Genomic DNA, 23,182 nt, shown 5'->3' on the forward strand with positions numbered 1-23,182 from the left:
ATTTCAGCAAATAAATGTTATAGTTTGAATAATGAAAAGTTCTACAATTTTCCAATATACTCCCTGCATCAATTCCTCATGGTTTTTTAGATCTCTGCTTGCTGTCATTCTACAGAAAAAACTTCATTGTTTATTTACAGTGGACAGAAATCTGTCCATGGTCACACAGATCTGTGTGATAAAACGAGCTGTGCACCTGTGTGACCGTGGTCAGATTTATGTCCACTGGAGTACGGTATATTGGAAAATTGAAAAAAAAAAGAGGTGAAACCCTGACAATGCGTTAAGAGGATTTTTTTACATGGTGGATGAGTGGAATCCATCAAACATTTCCATAGTCAGTATCTTCCCTGTGGTCTGTAGGTACAATTGTGCGTGATCTTCCCTCTGCCAAGTAATGATGCCCTGAGGTTTATTAGCGTAGTGTCTACCCGCCACATGCTCACATCCAGGAACGTCGTGATCCGAGTGCCGGACATCCGTGTTATTGTATGATAATTATACAGCAGCTCCATGTCTGCACCTGGTGAACGCGGATGAGAGAGAACTGCAAAAATCAGACCCCAACATAACTACACACTGTACCGTACATATCTATACATCCCCGCTCCTGCTATGCCAGGAGAGAAAAGCTTGCTGAAAAATGCATGATTTTTTGTAGTTTTTATTTTGGTTGCAAGTGACACATGCCCTCCTCAGTAACCTGACACATGGACACGACACATGCGCTCCTCAGTAACCTGACACACGGACACGACACATGCGCTCCTCAGTAACCTGACACACGGACACGACACATGCGCTCCTCAGTAACCTGACACACGGACACGACACATGCGCTCCTCAGTAACCTGACACACGGACACGACACATGCGCTCCTCAGTAACCTGACACACGGACACGACACATGCGCTCCTCAGTAACCTGACACACGGACACGACACATGCGCTCCTCAGTAACCTGACACACGGACACGACACATGCGCTCCTCAGTAACCTGACACGCGGACACGACACATGCGCGCCTCAGTAATCTGACACGCGGACGCGACACATGCGCTCCTCAGTAACCTGACACACGGACACGACACATGCGCTCCTCGGTAACCTGACACACAGACACGAGTCACGACACATGCGCTTCTCGGTATTGAGTCATGTCTGTGTGTCGCCTTAATGAGGAGTGCACCTGTCGTGTCTGTGTGTCACATCACATGCGCTCCTCAGTAAGGTGACACACAGACACGACACATGCGCTCCTCGGTAAGGTGACACACAGACACGACACATGTGCTCCTCGGTAAGGTGACACACAGACACGACACATGCGCTCCTCAGTAACCTGACACACGGACACGACACATGCGCTCCTCAGTAACCTGACACACGGACACGACACATGCGCTCCTCAGTAAGCTGACACACGGACACGACACATGCGCTCCTCAGTAACCTGACACACGGACACGACACATGCGCTCCTCAGTAACCTGACACACGGACACGACACATGCGCTCCTCAGTAACCTGACACACGGACACGACACATGCGCGCCTCAGTAATCTGACACACAGACACGACACATGCGCTCCTCAGTAACCTGACACACAGACACGACACATGCGCTCCTCAGTAACCTGACACACAGACACGACACATGCGCTCCTCAGTAACCTGACACACAGACACGACACATGCGCTCCTCGGTAAGGTTATACACAGACACGACACATGCGCTCCTCGGTAAGGTGACACACAGACACGACACATGCGCTCCTCGGTAAGGTGACACACAGACACGACACATGCGCTCCTCGGTAAGGTGACACACAGACACGACACATGCGCTCCTCGGTAAGGTGACACACAGACACGACACATGCGCTCCTCAGTATTGTGTAGTGTCTGTGTGTCACCTTACTGTGTGTCACATCACATGCGCTCCTCAATAACGTGATACATGCGCTCCTCAGTAAGGTTACACACAGACACGACACATGCGCTCCTCGCACACAGAAAACATGCTACACTGCCAGGTAAAGTGAAATACTGACATAACAATTAGCGATAATTCCATACACGATACAGTCACACGTGTCCAGGCTGTAATTGCGGCCTACATGCATCCTGAGGCCTGTGCCTCGCCATACATTCATCCAATGCATTGCTCAGCATCAGTCATGTGACCGCCTGTAGTAACTCTTTATCGGCTGCTATTCCAATGTTATTTCTCCCGCCTCCCCCTAGGACCATCAGCCATCATGGCCGCCCAGCATCCAGGTTACATCATATGTTCAGAATGGAAGGCGAGGGAGGGGAGACACAAGGTGTTCAATTTCAAGAACATTCCAAACTTTGCTGGGAGAATCCGAACATTAACCCCTCTTTGTCATTTATCATCACAGCACATCAGTGGCCATTCGAGGAATGACCGTGCGCCATTACCCGGAGAGCCTCCGCCGCTAGTAACCGGTCATTATCACCCGGCTGGGAGGTGACGGCGCGTTCCTGTCACGCTTCTCCTTACACAAATGATGGAAACCAGGAGGAATCCTGCAGAGAACACGCCGGCGAGAAACCGATCGCCAGCGAGAGGCGCGGCACCAATTATACAGGAACGTAAACGCCAATCACCCCCATCATGGATAAACAAACACCCAGAAAAACCAAAACCAGAAGGCAATAGCAACACACAGAGCTCAGAGCTGCCACATATGTGTAGAGCGCAGAGCACACAGCAGCCACATACGTGTACAGCGCACAGCAGCCACATACGTGTACAGCGCACAGCAGCCACATACGTGTACAGCGCACAGCAGCCACATACGTGTACAGCGCACAGCAGCCACATACGTGTACAGTGATGATTCTGCCTGATTAGAACATATGTGTACAGCACAGAGCACACAGCAGCCACATATGTGTACAGCGCACAGCAGCCACATACGTGTACAGCGCACAGCAGCCACATACGTGTACAGCGCACAGCAGCCACATACGTGTACAGCGCACAGCAGCCACATACGTGTACAGCGCACAGCAGCCACATACGTGTACAGCGCACAGCAGCCACATACGTGTACAGTGATGATTTTGCCTGATTAGAACATATGTGTACAGCACAGAGCACATAGCAGCCACATATGTGTAGAGCGCAGAGCAGCCACATATGTGCAGTGCAGAGCACACAGCAGTCACATACATGCAGAGCGCACAGCAGTCACATACATGCACAGAGCAGAGCGCACAGCAGTCACATACATGCACAGTGCAGAGCGCACAGCAGTCACATACATGCAGAGCGCACAGCAGTCACATACATGCACAGAGCAGAGCGCACAGCAGTCACATACATGCACAGTGCAGAGCGCACAGCAGTCACATACATGCAGAGCGCACAGCAGTCACATACATGCACAGCAGTCACATACATGCACAGCAGTCACATACATGCACAGCGCAGAGCGCACAGCAGTCACATACATGCAGAGCGCACAGCAGTCACATACATGCACAGGGCAGAGCGCACAGCAGTCACATACATGCACAGCGCAGAGCGCACAGCAGTCACATACATGCACAGCGCAGAGCGCACAGCAGTCACATACATGCACAGCGCAGAGCGCACAGCAGTCACATACATGCACAGCGCAGAGCGCACAGCAGTCACATACATGCACAGCGCAGAGCGCACAGCAGTCACATACATGCACAGCGCAGAGCGCACAGCAGTCACATACATGCACAGCGCAGAGCGCACAGCAGTCACATACATGCACAGCGCAGAGCGCACAGCAGTCACATACATGCACAGCGCAGAGCGCACAGCAGTCACATACATGCACAGCGCACAGCAGTCACATACATGCACAGCGCACAGCAGTCACATACATGCACAGTGCAGAGCGCACAGCAGTCACATACATGCACAGCGCACAGCAGTCACATACATGCACAGCGCAGAGCGCACAGCAGTCACATACATGCACAGCGCAGAGCGCACAGCAGTCACATACATGTACAGCGCAGAGCACATAGCAGTCACATACATGCACAGTGCAGAGCGCACAGCAGTCACATACATGCACAGTGCAGAGCGCACAGCAGTCACATACATGCACAGTGCAGAGCGCACAGCAGTCACATACATGCACAGTGCAGAGCGCACAGCAGTCACATACATGCACAGTGCACAGCAGTCACATACATGCACAGCGCATAGCGCACAACAGTCACATACATGCACAGCGCATAGCGCACAACAGTCACATACATGCACAGCGCATAGCGCACAGCAGTCACGTACATGCACAGCGCAGAGCGCACAGCAGTCACATACATGCACAGCGCAGAGCGCACAGCAATCACATACATGCACAGCGCAGAGCGCACAGCAGTCACATACATGCACAGCGCACAGCAGTCACATACATGCACAGTGCAGAGCGCACAGCAGTCACATAAATGCACAGTGCAGAGCGCACAGCAGTCACATACATGCACAGTGCAGAGCGCACAGCAGTCACATACATGCACAGCGCAGAGCGCACAGCAGTCACATACATGCACAGCGCACAGCAGTCACATACATGCACAGCGCACAGCAGTCACATACATGCACAGTGCAGAGCGCACAGCAGTCACATACATGCACAGCGCACAGCAGTCACATACATGCACAGCGCAGAGCGCACAGCAGTCACATACATGCACAGCGCAGAGCGCACAGCAGTCACATACATGCACAGCGCAGAGCGCACAGCAGTCACATACATGCACAGCGCAGAGCGCACAGCAGTCACATACATGTACAGCGCAGAGCACATAGCAGTCACATACATGCACAGTGCAGAGCGCACAGCAGTCACATACATGCACAGTGCAGAGCGCACAGCAGTCACATACATGCACAGTGCAGAGCGCACAGCAGTCACATACATGCACAGTGCACAGCAGTCACATACATGCACAGTGCACAGCAGTCACATACATGCACAGCGCATAGCGCACAACAGTCACATACATGCACAGCGCAGAGCGCACAGCAGTCACATACATGCACAGCGCAGAGCGCACAGCAATCACATACATGCACAGCGCAGAGCACACAGCAGTCACATACATGCACAGCGCACAGCAGTCACATACATGCACAGTGCAGAGCGCACAGCAGTCACATAAATGCACAGTGCAGAGCGCACAGCAGTCACATACATGCACAGTGCAGAGCGCACAGCAGTCACATACATGCACAGTGCAGAGCGCACAGCAGTCACATACATGCACAGTGCAGAGCGCACAGCAGTCACATACATGCACAGTGCAGAGCGCACTGCAGTCACATACATGCACAGTGCAGAGCGCACAGCAGTCACGTACATGCACAGCGCAGAGCGCACAGCAGTCACATACATGCACAGCGCAGAGCGCACAGCAATCACATACATGCACAGTGCACAGCGCATAGCAGTCACATACATGCACAGTGCAGAGCGCACAGCAGTCACATACATGCACAGTGCAGAGCGCACAGCAGTCACATACATGCACAGTGCAGAGCGCACAGCAGTCACATACATGCAGAGCGCACAGCAGTCACATACATGCAGAGCGCACAGCAGTCACATACATGCACAGTGCAGAGCGCACAGCAGTCACATACATGCACAGTGCAGAGCGCACAGCAGTCACATACATGCACAGTGCAGAGCAGTCACATACATGCACAGTGCAGAGCGCACAGCAGTCACATACATGCACAGCGCACATCAGTCACATACATGCACAGCGCAGAGCGCACAGCAGTCACATACATGCACAGCCCAGAGCGCACAGCAGTCACATACATGCACAGCGCAGAGCGCACAGCAGTCACATACATGCACAGCAGTCACATACATGCACAGCGCAGAGCGCACAGCAGTCACATACATGTACAGCGCAGAGCGCACAGCAGTCACATACATGCACAGGGCAGAGCAATCACATTGGGCTCTGGAGATAAAGAGATTTTCCAGCAAAAACCAAGCTCCAGGAGATTCCTTTCATTGTAGCTCAGCAGCCCCTCCCCCATCTCAGCATTAACCCTTCCAGTGGTGCAGCCCCCTCCCCGTCATACTCTTAACCCATTCAAAAAAAAAATTGCGGCCCACTTTCCCATCACATTAACTTCCCCAGCGCCTCTTCCCCACATGGTTAACCCCTTGAGTGCTGCAGCCCTGGTCCCGGGTGATTTGTGGAGAGGTAGGCTCCTCCGGCACAGCTCTCCAGCTCAAAGAGGAAAACATTTTCTTGGAAAAGCAGGAGCAGAGCCAAAGTATCCAACCAGAGGGGGTTAAGCTGGTAATATCAGGGTACAGTACAGCATTTCTCAATGTCAGGCTTAGTATATACCGCCACACCATACACGTCCCGCCATGACACACTGCTGTAACATATACATTTCGCCCCACATATTGGGGTAAAATACACATTTCAGTACGATATACATCCCCACCATCAGCATCCAGTCTCAATATACAGCCCCACCGTACACATCGGCCCTCAACATACCGCTACATCATACACAGCCAACTATAACAAACAGCGGCATCATACTAATCCAACCACAAAATACAAAATGCAAGTTCCACCCTGACATACCACCAGACAAATCACATCCGATAAAAACATACCGCCACACCGTACACATCAAAGCGTGACATACTGCTGCACCATATACATCTGACTGCAAAATACCACCGCCCAACTCTGACACCGTCTCAGTCTGACTGCTACAATGTATACACCGGACCACAACAAATACACAATGTATAATGTTTAAGTGGTTGTTACATTGTCACAACCCGGAGAGGTGAGCATAACTGCATGTGATGACGGTGCATGAACATACTGCACTGTACATGCGCTTGTGTTTCTTTTTTTGTCCTTTAATCCAACATATACTGTATAATCTACCGTCCTACTATACACAATCCCAGTATACCGCCCCATGATATACTGCAGAATATACAATACAGCCACGTCCTACACATATGGCTCCATCATACAGTCACATCTTACACATATGGCTCCATGATACAGTCACATCCTACACATATGGCTCCATTATACAGCAACATCCTACACATATGGCTCCAGCAAACAGTCACATCATGCACATATGGCTCCATCATACAGCCATTTCCTAAACATACGGCTCCATCATACAGCCATATCCTACACATATGACTCCATCATACAGCCACATCCTACACATATGGTTCCATCAAACAGCCACATCCTACACATATGGCTCCATCATACAGTCACATCCTACATACATGGCTCCATCATACAGTAAAATCCTACACATATGACTCCATCATACAGTAAAATCCTACACATATGACTCCATCATACAGTCACATCATACACGTATGGCTCCATCATACAGTCACATCCTACACATATGACTCCATCATACAGTCACATCCTACACATATGACTCCATCATACAGTCACATCCTACACATATGGCTCCATCATACAGTCACATCATACACGTATGGCTCCATCATACAGTCACATCCTACACATATGACTCCATCATACAGTCACATCCAACACATATGACTCCATCATACAGTCACATCCTACACATATGGCTCCATCATACAGTCACATCCTACACATATGACTCCATCATACAGCCACATCCTACACATATGGCTCCATCATACAGTCACATCATACACGTATGGCTCCATCATACAGTCACATCCTACACATATGACTCCATCATACAGTCACATCCTACACATATGACTCCATCATACAGTCACATCCTACACATATGGCTCCATCATACAGTCACATCCTACACATATGACTCCATCATACAGTCACATCCTACACATATGGCTCCATCATACAGTCACATCCTACACATATGGCTCCATCATACAGTCACATCCTACACATATGGCTCCATCATACAGTCACATCCTACACATATGGCTCCATCATACAGTCACATCATACACGTATGGCTCCATCATACAGTCACATCCTACACGTATGACTCCATCATACAGTCACATCCTACACATATGGCTCCATCATACAGTCACATCCTACACATATGGCTCCATCATACAGTCACATCCTACACATATGGCTCCATCATACAGTCACATCATACACATATGGCTCCATCATACGGCCATATCCTACACATATGGCTCCATCATACAGTCACATCCTACACATACGGCTCCATGATACAGTCACATCCTACACATATGGCTCCATCATACAGTCACATATATTCCCATGTTCCAGTCTTGCAGCCATCCATCGCCCAGCCTGGATGAGATGATATATGCCCTCTCCCCGCTATCTATGAATATCCATGCTATGACACACACGTGGCTACAGGGGGCACTGCCACTAACCCGCTGAAGTACCGCCAGCATTATTTAACCCTTCCAAGGATAGCAGTTACGTGGCAGGGAGCGCGCCGTGTGTAAAGGACGAGACGTGACAGGAGGGAGGAGGGAGGAAAAGCTGCGACAAAAGCCTCGGCAGCTGCGTGTTTGCAAACAGCGGAGCGGAGCTGAGAGAAGGGCTGAAAGCAGTAATTGTCTTTAATTAGAGAAGGTTGGAGGCTTCCAAAGCTTTGACAAAGACGTATCCTGCCGCCAACAGCCGCCGAGACACCCGCACACTACTACAGCACACACATTCTGTGACTCGGGAGATGACAGATACGTCTTAAAGGCAAATGTACGGCTCCAGCTCTCTGCAGCCTTCACCAGAGCATCAGTCCCTCAGCATCAGCAACCACTGGGAGCACACATCAGTACATCATCAAGTACAGCTCCTCCAATCACCATACTCCCCAAAAATGACCTCACTGCACCCAACAGTAGTCTTCCCCTTACTTCACTGTACTCCAATAATGAACACCTGACCCAATGCACCCAATAGTCATTGTTCACATTGCCTCACTGCTGTAAGATGTCACCTCAATAGGGGTCTCCTGACTTCAAAATGCACAAAAAGTACGAGCACCAAACCTCACTAAATCCTCTATAGTAACCACCTAACCTCACTACCCAACAGCGACCACTCAACCTCACTACCCAACAGCAACCACCCAACCTCACCACCCAACAGCAACCACCCAACCTCACCACCCAACAGCGACCACCCAACCTCACTACCCAACAGCAACCACCCAACCTCACTACCCAACAGTGACCACTCAACCTCAATACCCAACAGCGACCGCCCAACCTCACCATCCCATAGCGACCACCCAACCTCACCATCCCACAGCGACCACCTAAGCTCACCTTCCCACAGCGACCACCCAACCTCACTGCCCAACAGCGACCACCCAACCTCACCGCCCAACAGCAACCACCCAAGCTCACCACCCAACAGCGACCACCCAACCTCACTACCCAACAGCTACCACCCAACCTCACTACCCAACAGCGACCATTCAACCTCACTACCCAACAGTGACCACTCAACCTCACTACGCAACAGTGACCACTCAACCTCACTACCCAACAGTGACCACTCAACCTCACTACCCAACAGTGACCACTCAACCTCACTACCCAACAGCGACCACCCAACCTCACCATCACACAGCGACCACCTAACCTCACCATCCCACAGCGACCACCTAACCTCACCATCCCACAGCGACCACCTAACCTCACCATCCCACAGCGACCACCTAACCTCACCATCCCACAGCGACCACCTAACCTCACCATCCCACAGCGACCACCTAACCTCACCATCCCACAGTGACCACCTAACCTCACCATCCCCCAGCGACCACCTAACCTCACCAACCAACAGCAACCACCTAACCTCACCAACCAACAGCAACCACCTAACTTCTCCATCTCCATCCAACAGCGACCACCTAACCTCACCATCCAACAGCGACCACCTAACCTCACCATCCAACCTCATTCCCCAACGGCGACCACCCAGCCTTCCACCCAACGGCGACCAGCTAACCTCGCCACTCAACAACGACCAACTAACCTCGCTACTCAACAACGACCACCTAACCTCACCACCCAAAAGCGACAACCTAACCTCGCCACATAACAGCGACCACCTAACCTCACATCCCACAGCGACCACCTAACCTCACTGCCCAACAGCGACCACTCAACCTCACTGCCCAACAGCGACCGCCCAACCTCACCATCCCACAGCGACCACCCAACCTCACCATCCCACAGCGGCCACCTAACCTCACCATTATACAGCGACCACCTAACCTCACCAACCAACAGCAACCACCTAACTTCTCCATCTCCATCCAACAGCGACCGCTTAACCTCACCATCCCACAGGGACCACCCAACCTCACCATCCCACAGCGACCACCCAACCTCACCATCCCACAGCGACCACCTAACCTCACCATTATACAGCGACCACCTAACCTCATCACCCAACCTCATTCCCCAACGGCAACCATCTATCCTTCCACCCAACGGCGACCAGCTAACCTCGCCATTCAGCAACGACCAGCTAACCTCGCCACATAATAGCGACCACTTGACCTCACCACCCAATAGCGACCACCTAACCTTATCCAACCTCACGACCTAAGGCTTCAAACATATGAACGTGAAATGGGGACGTGTACTAGACATTTTTTCAGCACCTAGCACACTTCCCTCATTACTTCTATGGGCTCAAGCACACGGCTGTGACCACCTAACCTCACCAACAGTTCCTAATCACCTAACCACATCCCACCCATGGGCAATTAATTTTGTACGCAATAGTGCTTTCCATACTAATTTGTATCCCCGTTAATGACCATCTTACTTCAATGCTACAACCCCAAAATGAAAGCAGTAATGATCTGCAGGAGACTATGCCATACAGATACAATGAGGCACATTTACTTACAAATTCGGACAGTTCATTGTCCATCTATGCTGCGTGCGGCGATCCACTAAAATCATTCATCTGGCGCTTCCCAACACTGGTACGACAGAGTTCGCTATCTTTTTTATTGTGCACCTTTAACGTAGGGTGTGCAGCACAATATGAAAGTTAAATATGGCGCTCGGTCTGAATCAGTCGGCCCGTCCAACGGCACGCCACCTAATTCGTGCCACAAGGAAGCCAGAGCAGCTGCGCCACAAAAGGGTCACATGTGCCGCAATCACAGCACAGACACTTCTTAGATACCTGTGCAAGCCGTTCTAGCCATGAAGAACGTGCAGGGTCTGACAAAAGTGCAGCGCATGACCCTTAGTAAATGTGCCCCAATGAGTCATGTTCTGCAGTGGATTATGTTATACGGATGGATAAAGTAATGCTCTGCAGAGCACCATGCAAAACATACTTTGTGGCTGTGGCTGTGGATGCAGTGGCACAACTATAGTGATGGAGCTCACGTAACCTCTATGATAAAGCAACCGCAGGGGTTAACCACTCTCTGCAGGAACATCTGATAATACTTTGGATGAAGCATGGTGGCTGGGATGTACTAAAAGGGTGACTAATGCCAGGTGTCTTTCATTACATCCACCAAACACTGCACTGATGCCACAAAGATACCAGAGGAGCACAGCCTTTCATCTACAGGGTGCACAGGTGTCCCTCAGACCACAAGGACTAGACCAAGGGAATACAAAGAGTTTCTACTACAACATTACTGAACTGCTCCATGTCAACTCCACGACCCAACGTGTAAGAAAGTAACAATTCCATCCTATGTACACAACAAAGGCAACCAGATACCAGAGCACCACTTAGGACACCCATATCATGCTATATCAGAGACCACCAAATATACAGTGTTGGTATATACAGACCGAGAACTTCAAGATACTGGGGAACACAGATACAGCATAATCCTAAAGATAAAACGAGACACTAAGAACTCGGAGTTACAGGTAATTCAACCTGTTCCAAGAAGCCATAAATACTACATTTCTCTAGATATGAACTACCATATCTAGATGAAAGCCACCAGAAGGAAGAGCTACTAGATTCTAAGGACCAACAGATAAAGAGGGTCACAGAAAACTAAAGGTTATGAAACCATCGAAACCCCACTAAATACCAAGAGGTTTCAGATATCGGGGGCCACTAAATACATAGTCCCAAAATATAAGGATCACTGTGCTCCATGGGGAACAAGGTAAAGCCAATATATACTAGAGGCCATCAGATACAAGAGCCACCATATATCAAGAACTGGATACCAAGGTCTAGAAGCACCAGAGGTAACAGGTAATATAGGGCCATCAGAAGTGGCACCTAATATCTACTGTATAGGTGAAAGGACGGGTACAGCATTCAACTAACGGTTTCGCTTGATACACTTGGTACAGTGTATAGACAATGGCTACTCTCCCCAATGTAAAACCCGAAGAACCAACTAGGGACACGTTCATATATTTTGTTTCTGTTGTGGGCTTGAAGCATTGCATGGGGCAGATTCACACACAGGTTTAGTGCTATTCAATAGGACTAACCCATGTGTGGTCATCCGTCTTACCTTCAACATGGTACCTGCGGCAACACCATGTGAACAGGCTCGAAGAAATTGTATTTACCAGTAAAGTACCAGTAAGGAAGCTGCGATCCACAGGAGGATAAAGTCAAGTATAAAATTACAAAAGTCTTTACATAGAAATCAAACATACACCTAAACCACAGCATTATACTTCTCCACATCACCAACCTGGATCATCATTGTATCTACACTGCCCTCCTCTTCCTCATCATCAAATCCATCATCTTCATCCACATGGTCCGGATGATGATAAGGAAGACTTCATTCTTACTCAACTCCTCCTCCTTATCCAAACTGTCCTCCTCATCATGGACAAATTTGTTCTTCTCATAAACCAGACCATCACCATTATCCACACTGTGTTCCAGCATCTGGACCACCATGTGTATCCTCCTCCGCACCATATCTAATCGCATGACAACTAATCAGAGCACAGCTTTTATATTATAAACAGCTGTTGGAAAATGGAAGCTGACCTCTGATTGGGTGCAACGGGAACAGTTCTGCTCTCAGAGACTTCTCATAAATGTCCCCATCCATACTGTCCTCCTCCTACACATCACCCAGAGAATTATCCTTATCTACTCCACCTGCCTCACCGTCAACCAATCTCTCCTATCCACACTGCTCTTCTTTGTCATCATCATTATCAGAAATCAATGGGCCTGATCCACAATGTCCTCCTCATCCAAACCATTATCCTTATTCACACCGTCATTCTCACCATCTCTGCTATCCACATTGTCCTCTTCACCATCATCATCAGTACCATGAACCTTAACAAGACTCTCTTTCTCCTCATCTGGACCATTACCCTAATCCACACTGTGCTCCTCGTCATGGAGATCATCATACTTATCCACATTGTCCTCCTCCTCATCAATTGTACCGTACCTCATACTTATCTACATCACACCATCTGGCCATGATTCATTCATACACTCATTCATACAGATTACACCACGATCATCCTCCGCACTTGTACTTCATCAACACATCTAAAACATCATCCTTATCCAAAGCGCCATCATTATCATCATCCTTATCTACACTGCATTGGACGCACGGGACACCTGATGAATAGCACAGCTACCACAGTAACATAAATCAATGACTGAGGCAAAACGTAATACACCCACCACAGATGCCACCAAATGGCGTCTCCACATTGTAGATTAATGGATTTTACTCAAACAGTAACCAAAGTACTAAAAGGGCAATAGTCCGTTCCTATGAGAAATAATTTTTCATGGACCTATTTATTTCATGTGACACCATCCTCATAACAACGAGATGGGTGACGGCGGTGACAGAATGAAGTAGCCAGACAAACACAAAACACGGACAAACCACCTTGTTATTATCCTCCCATTTTTTTTTGGGGGGGGGGGGGTGTTAGACCTGGGAGTCTAAATTTTTCAGCAGATTAGTGCAATGCAGTATTAAGTACTCTGGTTGGGAGAGTCGCCCATAAGGGGGTGGCTTGGTTGCGACTGAAGCTCAAAAAATCTAATTTTTCAAAAATAGTTCAAGACCAGCTGTAAATTACTGTCCACTCCCAGGACATCATATCCATCAAAAATATATAGTCTCACATCGTCCGTATAATATACTTACATAGGTATATGAACACGTAATTTCTCCTGTGTGCAATATTCTACCACATACAAATACTGCCTCAAATATAATGCCCGAAAATATGGTCAATAAAATAAACCACCCCATATTCGAGGTGTTACCCCTTACGGCATCCATGTACAGTCATGAACTAGAACATGTTATGTTACCACATAAAAACACTCAGTTGGCATGTTGCATGTTCAAGTTCATGACAGTACAACCTGGAAAATTCTGAACAACTATGGAAGGATGACCAAGAGAAAACCTCGGATGACGCTTGTAGAGTTTCATAGGAACAAACCACAAGACTTCTGTAATACAATTCTTTAGACAGACAAGAACAAAGTGGCCGTAATTTATAGCACTGCATGTGGAAAACACACATCGGACCAAACCCTTTCTACACAAGTGTCCAGCATGGTGGAGGGGATATGACTGATACTTTATTTTACAGGCTGGGCACCTTCAAATACAACATTGACTTCATAATACTTTGATATACAGAGAAGTTCAATATGAAGACATCTATCCAACAGCTAAAGCTTGGCCAAAACTGGGTTCTACAACAGGACTATGATCATGGCAACAAATCCACAACAGAATGGGTGAAAAAGAAGAGAAATCATGTGTTTCAATGATACAGTCCAGACCTCAACTCTATTGAAAAGGTGGTACAGGACCTTAAACCTCAATAACGTGAAGGAAGAGTAGCCCAAACTTCCTTCACAACACTATGAGATAGACACAGAATATAATAACTACAAGTCATTGCTGTAAAGTTCTAGAAGACGCTGATTCATGGGGGGTAATTTTACACATGGCTTTTTCATTTTGGGTTTATTCCTGGTAAACTAATATTGAACCTGTGGAAACTGGTTTGTGAGATGTTCTTCATCTGAGTTTTAAGTGACCTAATTTTAAGACCTTCAAAAGAACATATTATATCCAGGTATCTATACCATAGAATTTGAGGAGGGTAGATATGTTGTGTAATACACATATACACATAATATACAATCAACACTTAAGACATGTATATTTACCTCTGCATACGGTTCCGTTCTCCACTGATTCGTAACCAGCTTTACACATACAGCGGCCGATGGGCACCAGCCATTCTCCATCTCCATTACAGTACAGTTTAATTGGCACATCAACTTCCTCCGCATTGGGTATACAACTCCCACGAGCTGCCACTAAAGAGGTGCTCTCTGCTCCCGACAAAGTTTCCTGAAATATTGCGCCATTCTGAATCACCCGCGGGCACTTCCGGTAAAAAACTCGCACAGCAATAAGAGACATACAGCCACCATAATCCTGGAAGGCCAGGTAAAACCCATTTTTAGAAACCGGTCCAAAACTTCGCACCTCAGTGTTAATCTTCATCACACGACCCCCCAAATCCACCTGAGAGAAGCTCTCATCGGCAGCTATGGTGTCCACCTTGGCCCATGGGGTCTCCATCCAGAGAGGGTAAGTTTTAGTGGCGGAGTCACTATCCGATTCAAAATAGTAAAGGTTAAAGGTCTCTTTACAGGAGCCTGGGACATTGGGAATGCTGCTACAGTCCCGGACTGAGAACTTCATCTCCACATGGATCCTGTGCGCTCCACGCCGCCGGATGTACTTCGTTCTTAGCCAGTTATTCTGACTGGACTCAAAGACGTTGCACACTTGGTAAGTCCGAATGGTGTTCATGTTCTCATCATAGCCACTCACCTCTTCCCACTGCATGAAAGAAACATACAACATAACTACACAGAAATGGAGTACAACACAGATCATCTCTTCCATATATGACAGGTGCTAAAACCCTTATCCTCTACACCAAGTTACAAGGACACACAAAACGGACAAAAAAACCCCAAAACAAATCTAAAAAAATTGTGTAGCACCTGTAGACTTTCAGTGTGTTTTGATATGTGGCTTATAGTGTTGACTTTTCCTTCCAAGAAATGCAGAGCAAAATGCGAGTGCAATCGATAAAATGTTTTCTTTACCAAGATTGGGGGCTCGTCCGGGATATATACGAAAATGATGGAACAGAGAAAAAGATACATTCACCAAGAAGCATGATTCCTTCCAAGAGCAGCCACTGTATGGGTTGTTCAAAGGAAAAACTTACATAGTTCTCCCTAATTATAGTCAGCAGCACAGTCCATACAGATGTCATAGGTTCTCTTAGCAAATCCTAGCAAATAGAAGTCAAACAGAACCATGCAGGAGATAAAAGGTAACAAGAATAGGATATTTTGTACATTTTATAGAATTAGATACTGTTGACCACTACCCTCCATACATATCACACACTGCTGACCACTACCCTTCATACATATCACAGACTGCTAAACTTTGCCCACTACCCTCCTCCATACATATCACAGACTGCTAAACTTTGCCCACTACCCTCCTCCATACATATCACACACTGCTGACCACTACCCTCCTCCATACATATCACACACTGCTGACCACTACCCTCCTCCATACATATCACACACTGCTGACCACTACCCTCCTCCATACATATCACACACTGCTGAACACTACCCTCCTCCATACATATCACACATTGCTTACCACTGCCCTCCTCCACACATATCACACACTGCTGACCACTACCCTCCTCCATACATATTACACACTGCCGACCACTACTCTCCTCCATACATATCACACACTGCGGACCACTACCCTCCTCCATACATATCACACACTGCTGACCACTACCCTCCTCCATACATATCACACACTGCTGACCACTACCCTCCTCCATACATATCACACACTGCGGACCACTACCCTCCTCCATACATATCACAGACTGCTAAACTTTGCCCACTACCCTCCTCCATACATATCACACACTGCTGACCACTACCCACCTCCATACATATCACACACTGCTGACCACTACCCTCCTCCATACATATCACACACTGCTGACCACTACCCTCCTCCATACATATCACACACTGCTGACCACTACCCTCCTCCATACATATCACACACTGCTGACCACTACCCTCCTCCATACATATCACACACTGCTGAACACTACCCTCCTCCATACATATCACACATTGCTTACCACTGCCCTCCTCCACACATATCACACACTGCTGACCACTACCCTCCTCCATACATATTACACACTGCCGACCACTACTCTCCTCCATACATATCACACACTGCGGACCACTACCCTCCTCCATACATATCACACACTGCTGACCACTACCCTCCTCCATACATATCACACACTGCTGACCACTACCCTCCTCCATACATATCACACACTGCGGACCACTACCCTCCTCCATACATATCACAGACTGCTAAACTTTGCCCACTACCCTCCTCCATACATATCACACACTGCTGACCACTACCCACCTCCATACATATCACACACTGCTGACCACTACCCTCCTCCATACATATCACACACTGCTGACCACTACCCTCCTCCATACATATCACACACTGCTGACCACTACCCTCCTCCATAAATATCACACACTGCTTACCACTACCCTCCTCCATACATATCACACACTGCTGACCACTACCCTCCTCCATACATATCACACACTGCTGACCACTACCCACCTCCTCCATACATATCACACACTGCTGACCACTACCCTCCTCCATACATATCACACACTGCTGACCACTACCCACCTCCTCCATACATATCACACACTGCTGACCACTATCCTCTTCCATACATATCACACACTGCTGACCACTACCCCCTCCTCCATACATATCACACACTGCTGACCACTACCCCCTCCTCCATACATATCACACACTGCTGACCACTGCCCTCCTCCACACATATCACACACTGCTGACCACTACCCTCCTCCATACATATCACACACTGCTGACCACTACCCTCCTCCATACATATCACACACTGCTGACCACTACCCTCCTCCATACATATCACACACTGCTAACCACTACCCACCTCCATACATATCACACACTGCTGACCACTACTCTCCTCCTCCATACATATCACACACTGCTGACCACTACCCACCTCCATACATATCACACACTGCTGACCACTACCCTCCTCCATACATATCACACACTGCTGACCACTACTCTCCTCCTCCATACATATCACACACTGCTGACCACTACCCACCTCCATACATATCACACACTGCTGACCACTACTCTCCTCCTCCATACATATCACACACTGCTAACCACTACCCACCTCCATACATATCACACACTGCTGACCATTACAACCCCATTGCTGAAACTATGACTGGGATTCCACAGGACAGTGAGGGTTAATCCCAGACCACGGCCTTGGCTAGAAGACAACATGGAGGAAGTTTGATCCGAGGCCCAGAAATTCTATTAATGTACAGATAAATGCTCCGGATACATCACTGTACCCCAACCCCCACACATAATGTCATCACGTGATAGCTGAGCCTGATATTGTCTCCTGAGCCTCTGTATCTAATCCTATCAAATGTGATACTGCCTCCTGAGCCACTGTATCTAATCCTAGCATGTGTGATACGGCCTCCTGAGCCACTGTATCTAATCCTATCACGTGTGATACTGCCTCCTGAGCCACTGTATCTAATCCTATCACGTGTGATACTGCCTCCTGAGCCACTGTATCTAACCCTATCAGGTGTGATACTTCCTCCTGAGCCACTGTATCTAATCCTATCACGTGTGATACTTCAACCTGAACCAGTGTATCTAATCCTATCACGTGTGATACTGCCTCCTGAGCCAGTGTATCTAACCCTATCAGGTGTGATACTTCCTCCTGAGCCACTGTATCTAATCCTATCACATGTGATACTGCCTCCTGAGCCACTGTGTCTATTCCAATCACGTGTGATACTGCCTCCTGAGCCACTGTGTCTAATCCAATCACGTGTGATACTGCCTCCTGAGCCACTGGGACAGATTTACTTACCCGCTCCCGCTGCGATCCCGCGGTGCGTTGTCCGACGAGGTCCGGCGCAATTCACTAAGATCGTGCATCCGAGTTCCTGCATCCGTCGCTTCTGCGCAGAGGTCCGCCGGGGTTCACAGGCTTCGTCCTGGTGCATGTGAGTGCATGGTCTTGCGACACAAAACCTTTTTTAAATTCCGCTGTTTGTCCGAATCCGTCGGGTTTTCCTACGGCCTCGCCCCCCCCCCATTCCTGTTGCCTGCAAGCCGGCGCCGATGCGTCGCAATCCTATCGCGTGCGCCAAAAACCCAGGGCAATTCGGCGCAAAACAGAAATATTCAGGAAACCCGATGAAAGTGCGGCCCGACTGTATCTAATCTTTCCATGTGTGATACAGTGCTTTAGTAGAAAGTATCTAATCTTCTCATGTGTGATACTGTCTACTTAGCTGCCGTATCTAATCTTCTCATGCGTGATACTGTATAGTAAGCCGCTGTATCAAATCTTCTCACGGGTGATACTGTATATTGAACTGCTGTATCTAATCTTGTCATGTGGGATACCTTCTGCTAAGATACTGTAATATTGTCTACTGAGTAACTGTATCTAATCTTGTCATGTGTGATACTGTCTAGTGAAGCACTGTATCTGATCTTTTCATGTGCAATTCCCTCTGCCCAGTCACTGTATCTAATCCTGCCTTGCTGAACCTCTGTATGTATTCTTGTAATATGTGATACCGTCCGCTGAGCCACTGTATCTAATCTTTTCATGTTCAATACTGTCTACTGAGAGCCTGTATGTATACCATTTACAGTACTGGCTACTAGGTCTCTAATCTCGTCATCAACCGATCCGATGTATCCAAATTTGTAATATAATAATTCCTTTAATAATGATAACTCCTTTATTTATATATGTGATACAGTCTACTGATCCACTGTATCTAATCTTTTCATGTGCAATACCCTTTACTGGGCCACTCATCTTGTCATGTGTGATACAGCCGCTCAGAAGACTGTATCTAATATGGTCCTGTGTGATACAGTCTACTAATGTACCGTTTTTAATCATATCATGCGTGATCCCTTTTACTGACCCACTGTATCTAATCTTTTCATGTGCAATACCCTCTACTGAGCTGCTGTATCTAATCATACTATGTGTGATACCATTTACTGAGCTGCTGTATCTAATCATACTATGTGTGATACCATTTACTGAGCTGCTGTATCTAATCATACTATGTGTGATACCTAATCTGTGTATCTAATCTTGCCCTGTGTGATACAGTCTTCTGAGCTGCTGTATCTAATATGGTCCTGTGTGATACAGTCTACTAATGTGCTGTTTTTAATCATATCATGCGTGATCCCTTTTACTGATCCACTGTATCTAATCTTTTCATGTGCAATACCCTCTACTGAGCTGCTGTATCTAATCATACTCTGTGTGATACCATTTACTGAGCTGCTGTATCTAATCAAGATATGTGTGATACCTAATCTGTGTATCTAATCTTGCCCTCTGTGATACAGTCTTCTGAGCTGCTGTATCTAATCATACTTTGTGTGATACCTAATCTGTGTATCTAATCTTGCCCTGTGTGATACAGTCTTCTGAGCTGCTGTATCTAATCATACTTTGTGTGATACCTAATCTGTGTATCTAATCTTGCCCTGTGTGATACAGTCTTCTGAGCTGCTGTATCTAATCATACTTTGTGTGATACCTAATCTGTGTATCTAATCTTGCCCTGTGTGATAGTCTTCTGAGATGCTGTATCTAATCTTGCAATACAATGTGCTGATCTTCTGTGTGTATATCCCACACATTTGATTCTGAGCCGCTGTATCTAATCCGGCCTTGTGTGATACAGTCTCGTAGGCGTTCATCGCTCCGTGTTGGGATCTGGCGACGTCTTGTATTGTGTGGTTGTACTGGAATAGGTTTTGTGTGTTCCTCTGTAATAAGACAAGTAAATGAGTGTCTCGGGTGGGTCGGGGTATCCCCCCTCCATTTCGTACTGTCACTAGGTTGTCATGACAACCTGTCTCCTTTGCAAACATGGCCACCAAATAACCAGAACGGACGGGCAGGGGGGAGGGGAGAGCGCGGCCTCATTGTGAGACTCTGACACCAGAAAGCATGGCAGCCTCACTAATCCCAGAAAATGTGTCACTCAGAGGCCTCCGCACCAGGCAGGTGCCCCCCCTCGGCCCTCCCGTGTTAATTAGGACTCTCTGCCTTTCTCCAGCTCCTCTAATTAACATGCCGAGTGCTGGAGACGAGCACAATAACCCTCAGCCTCCTCAGCGCTGGTCCTGGGCCTCATTAGCAGGTTGGGGAGGAGAGATAAAGGACGACAATATGGCGGCTGGGGCATCCAGTGAGGAGGGGAGATCGCCTCCCCCCATAACCCAAGCCTTTCCTACCGACTACTGCCCCCCACTGATCAAAGTGTAGGATCTGGCTCTAGGGGCTGATGCTGCTTAGAATATGGTGGCCAGTGTCTCAGCCTGTGCCTCTACCAAGGTCCTTTACCCCCCTGTACTCGGGGAGGGGCCATTGTTTTGTCTGACGGCTTTTAATCCCCCTTTTCTTGACAGATTCTTTTCTTATTCCAACCAAGTTTCAGCAATTGTGTCAAAAAGAGCGTTTGGCCAGGATCCAGAGCCGCAGCGGGGGGATGGGGGGTGCTGGATCTGGATGTAACGTCCAGATGAATGGGGAGAGGGGCTACAGGGAGACACCCGGCATCTACAGTATCAAAAAAGTGAACATGACCTCACAAAACAGATAGGAAAGAGCTGAATTTGTCATGTAACTCTACCCCATCTCAAAGATAAATTCTAAATTCTATGTAACGCCATAGATTTCCCTCAAATGCCAATGTGAACCCTCAAGTCCTTGACACTTGTCCTCCCCATCCTGATGGAAAGCAAGACAAATGCTTCTATCCAAACCACCATTAGTGACCTTCAGTCTGTCATCCATATCTGGTCCCCCAAACCTAAAAATCCTCCATTCCAGACACTGGCTCAAACCCTCAAGCCCCTGTCAGCAGTCTTATTCCACCATTACTAAAATTAACCCAATCCCTCTAGCCCCAACACCAGTCCAATTGTCTGATTGCTAACTTTACCCCGATCCCTCTAGTTCTTGATACTGTCTTGAACCCTCCATCCACTGATACCAATTCCCCCTACATCCCATCTGCCCGATCCAAGATGCCAGCCTGACCCCTACATCTCCTGGCCAGCCTGACCCCTACATCTCCTGGCCAGCCTGACCCCTACATCTCCTGGCCAGCCTGACCCCTACATCTCCTGGCCAGCCTGATCCCTACATCTCCTGGCCAGCCTGACCCCTACATCTCCTGGTCAGCCTGACCCCTACATCTCCTGGTCAGCCTGACCCCTACATCTCCTGGCCAGCCTGACCCCTACATCTCCTGGCCAGCCTGACCCCTACATCTCCTGGCCAGCCTGATCCCTACATCTCCTGGTCGGCCTGATCCCTACATCTCCTGGCCGGCCTGATCCCTACATCTCCTGGCCAGCCTGATCCCTACATCTCCTGGCCAGCCTGATCCCTACATCTCCTGGCCAGCCTGATCCCTACATCTCCTGGCCAGCCTGGTCCCTACATCTCCTGGCCAGCCTGACCCCTACATCTCCTGGCCAGCCTGATCCCTACATCTCCTGGCCAGCCTGGTCCCTACATCTCCTGGCCAGCCTGATCCCTACATCTCCTGGCCAGCCTGGTCCCTACATCTCCTGGCCAGCCTTATCCCTACATCTCCTGGCCAGCCTGGTCCCTACATCTCCTGGCCAGCCTGACCCCTACATCTCCTGGCCAGCCTGACCCCTACATCTCCTGGCCAGCCTGACCCCTACATCTCCTGGCCAGCCTGATCCCTACATCTCCTGGTCGGCCTGATCCCTACATCTCCTGGCCGGCCTGATCCCTACATCTCCTGGCCAGCCTGATCCCTACATCTCCTGGCCAGCCTGATCCCTACATCTCCTGGCCAGCCTGATCCCTAC

General features: G+C 48.4%; 1 protein-coding gene across 6 annotated transcripts in view; it reads right to left on the minus strand.

Moving 5' to 3' along the window:
- The window catches only part of EPHB2 (EPH receptor B2), a 71,086-nt gene that overhangs the window by 20,130 nt on the left and 27,774 nt on the right, over nt 1-23,182 (minus strand). For 4 of the 6 annotated variants that reach the window (XM_072155442.1, XM_072155440.1, XM_072155441.1 and 1 more), the window contains exon 3: nt 15,226-15,910. The exons of 1 other annotated variant lie outside the window; for it this stretch is intronic. In XM_072155442.1, the coding sequence (XP_072011543.1) occupies nt 15,226-15,910 (685 nt within the window). Of the gene's footprint in view, nt 1-5,967; nt 6,083-15,225; nt 15,911-23,182 lie in introns of those variants that run through there. One more of the 6 variants, XM_072155444.1, reaches the window with a different exon arrangement.

Source organism: Engystomops pustulosus, chromosome 6, assembly GCF_040894005.1.
Source record: "Engystomops pustulosus chromosome 6, aEngPut4.maternal, whole genome shotgun sequence".
NCBI lineage: Eukaryota > Metazoa > Chordata > Amphibia > Anura > Leptodactylidae > Engystomops > Engystomops pustulosus.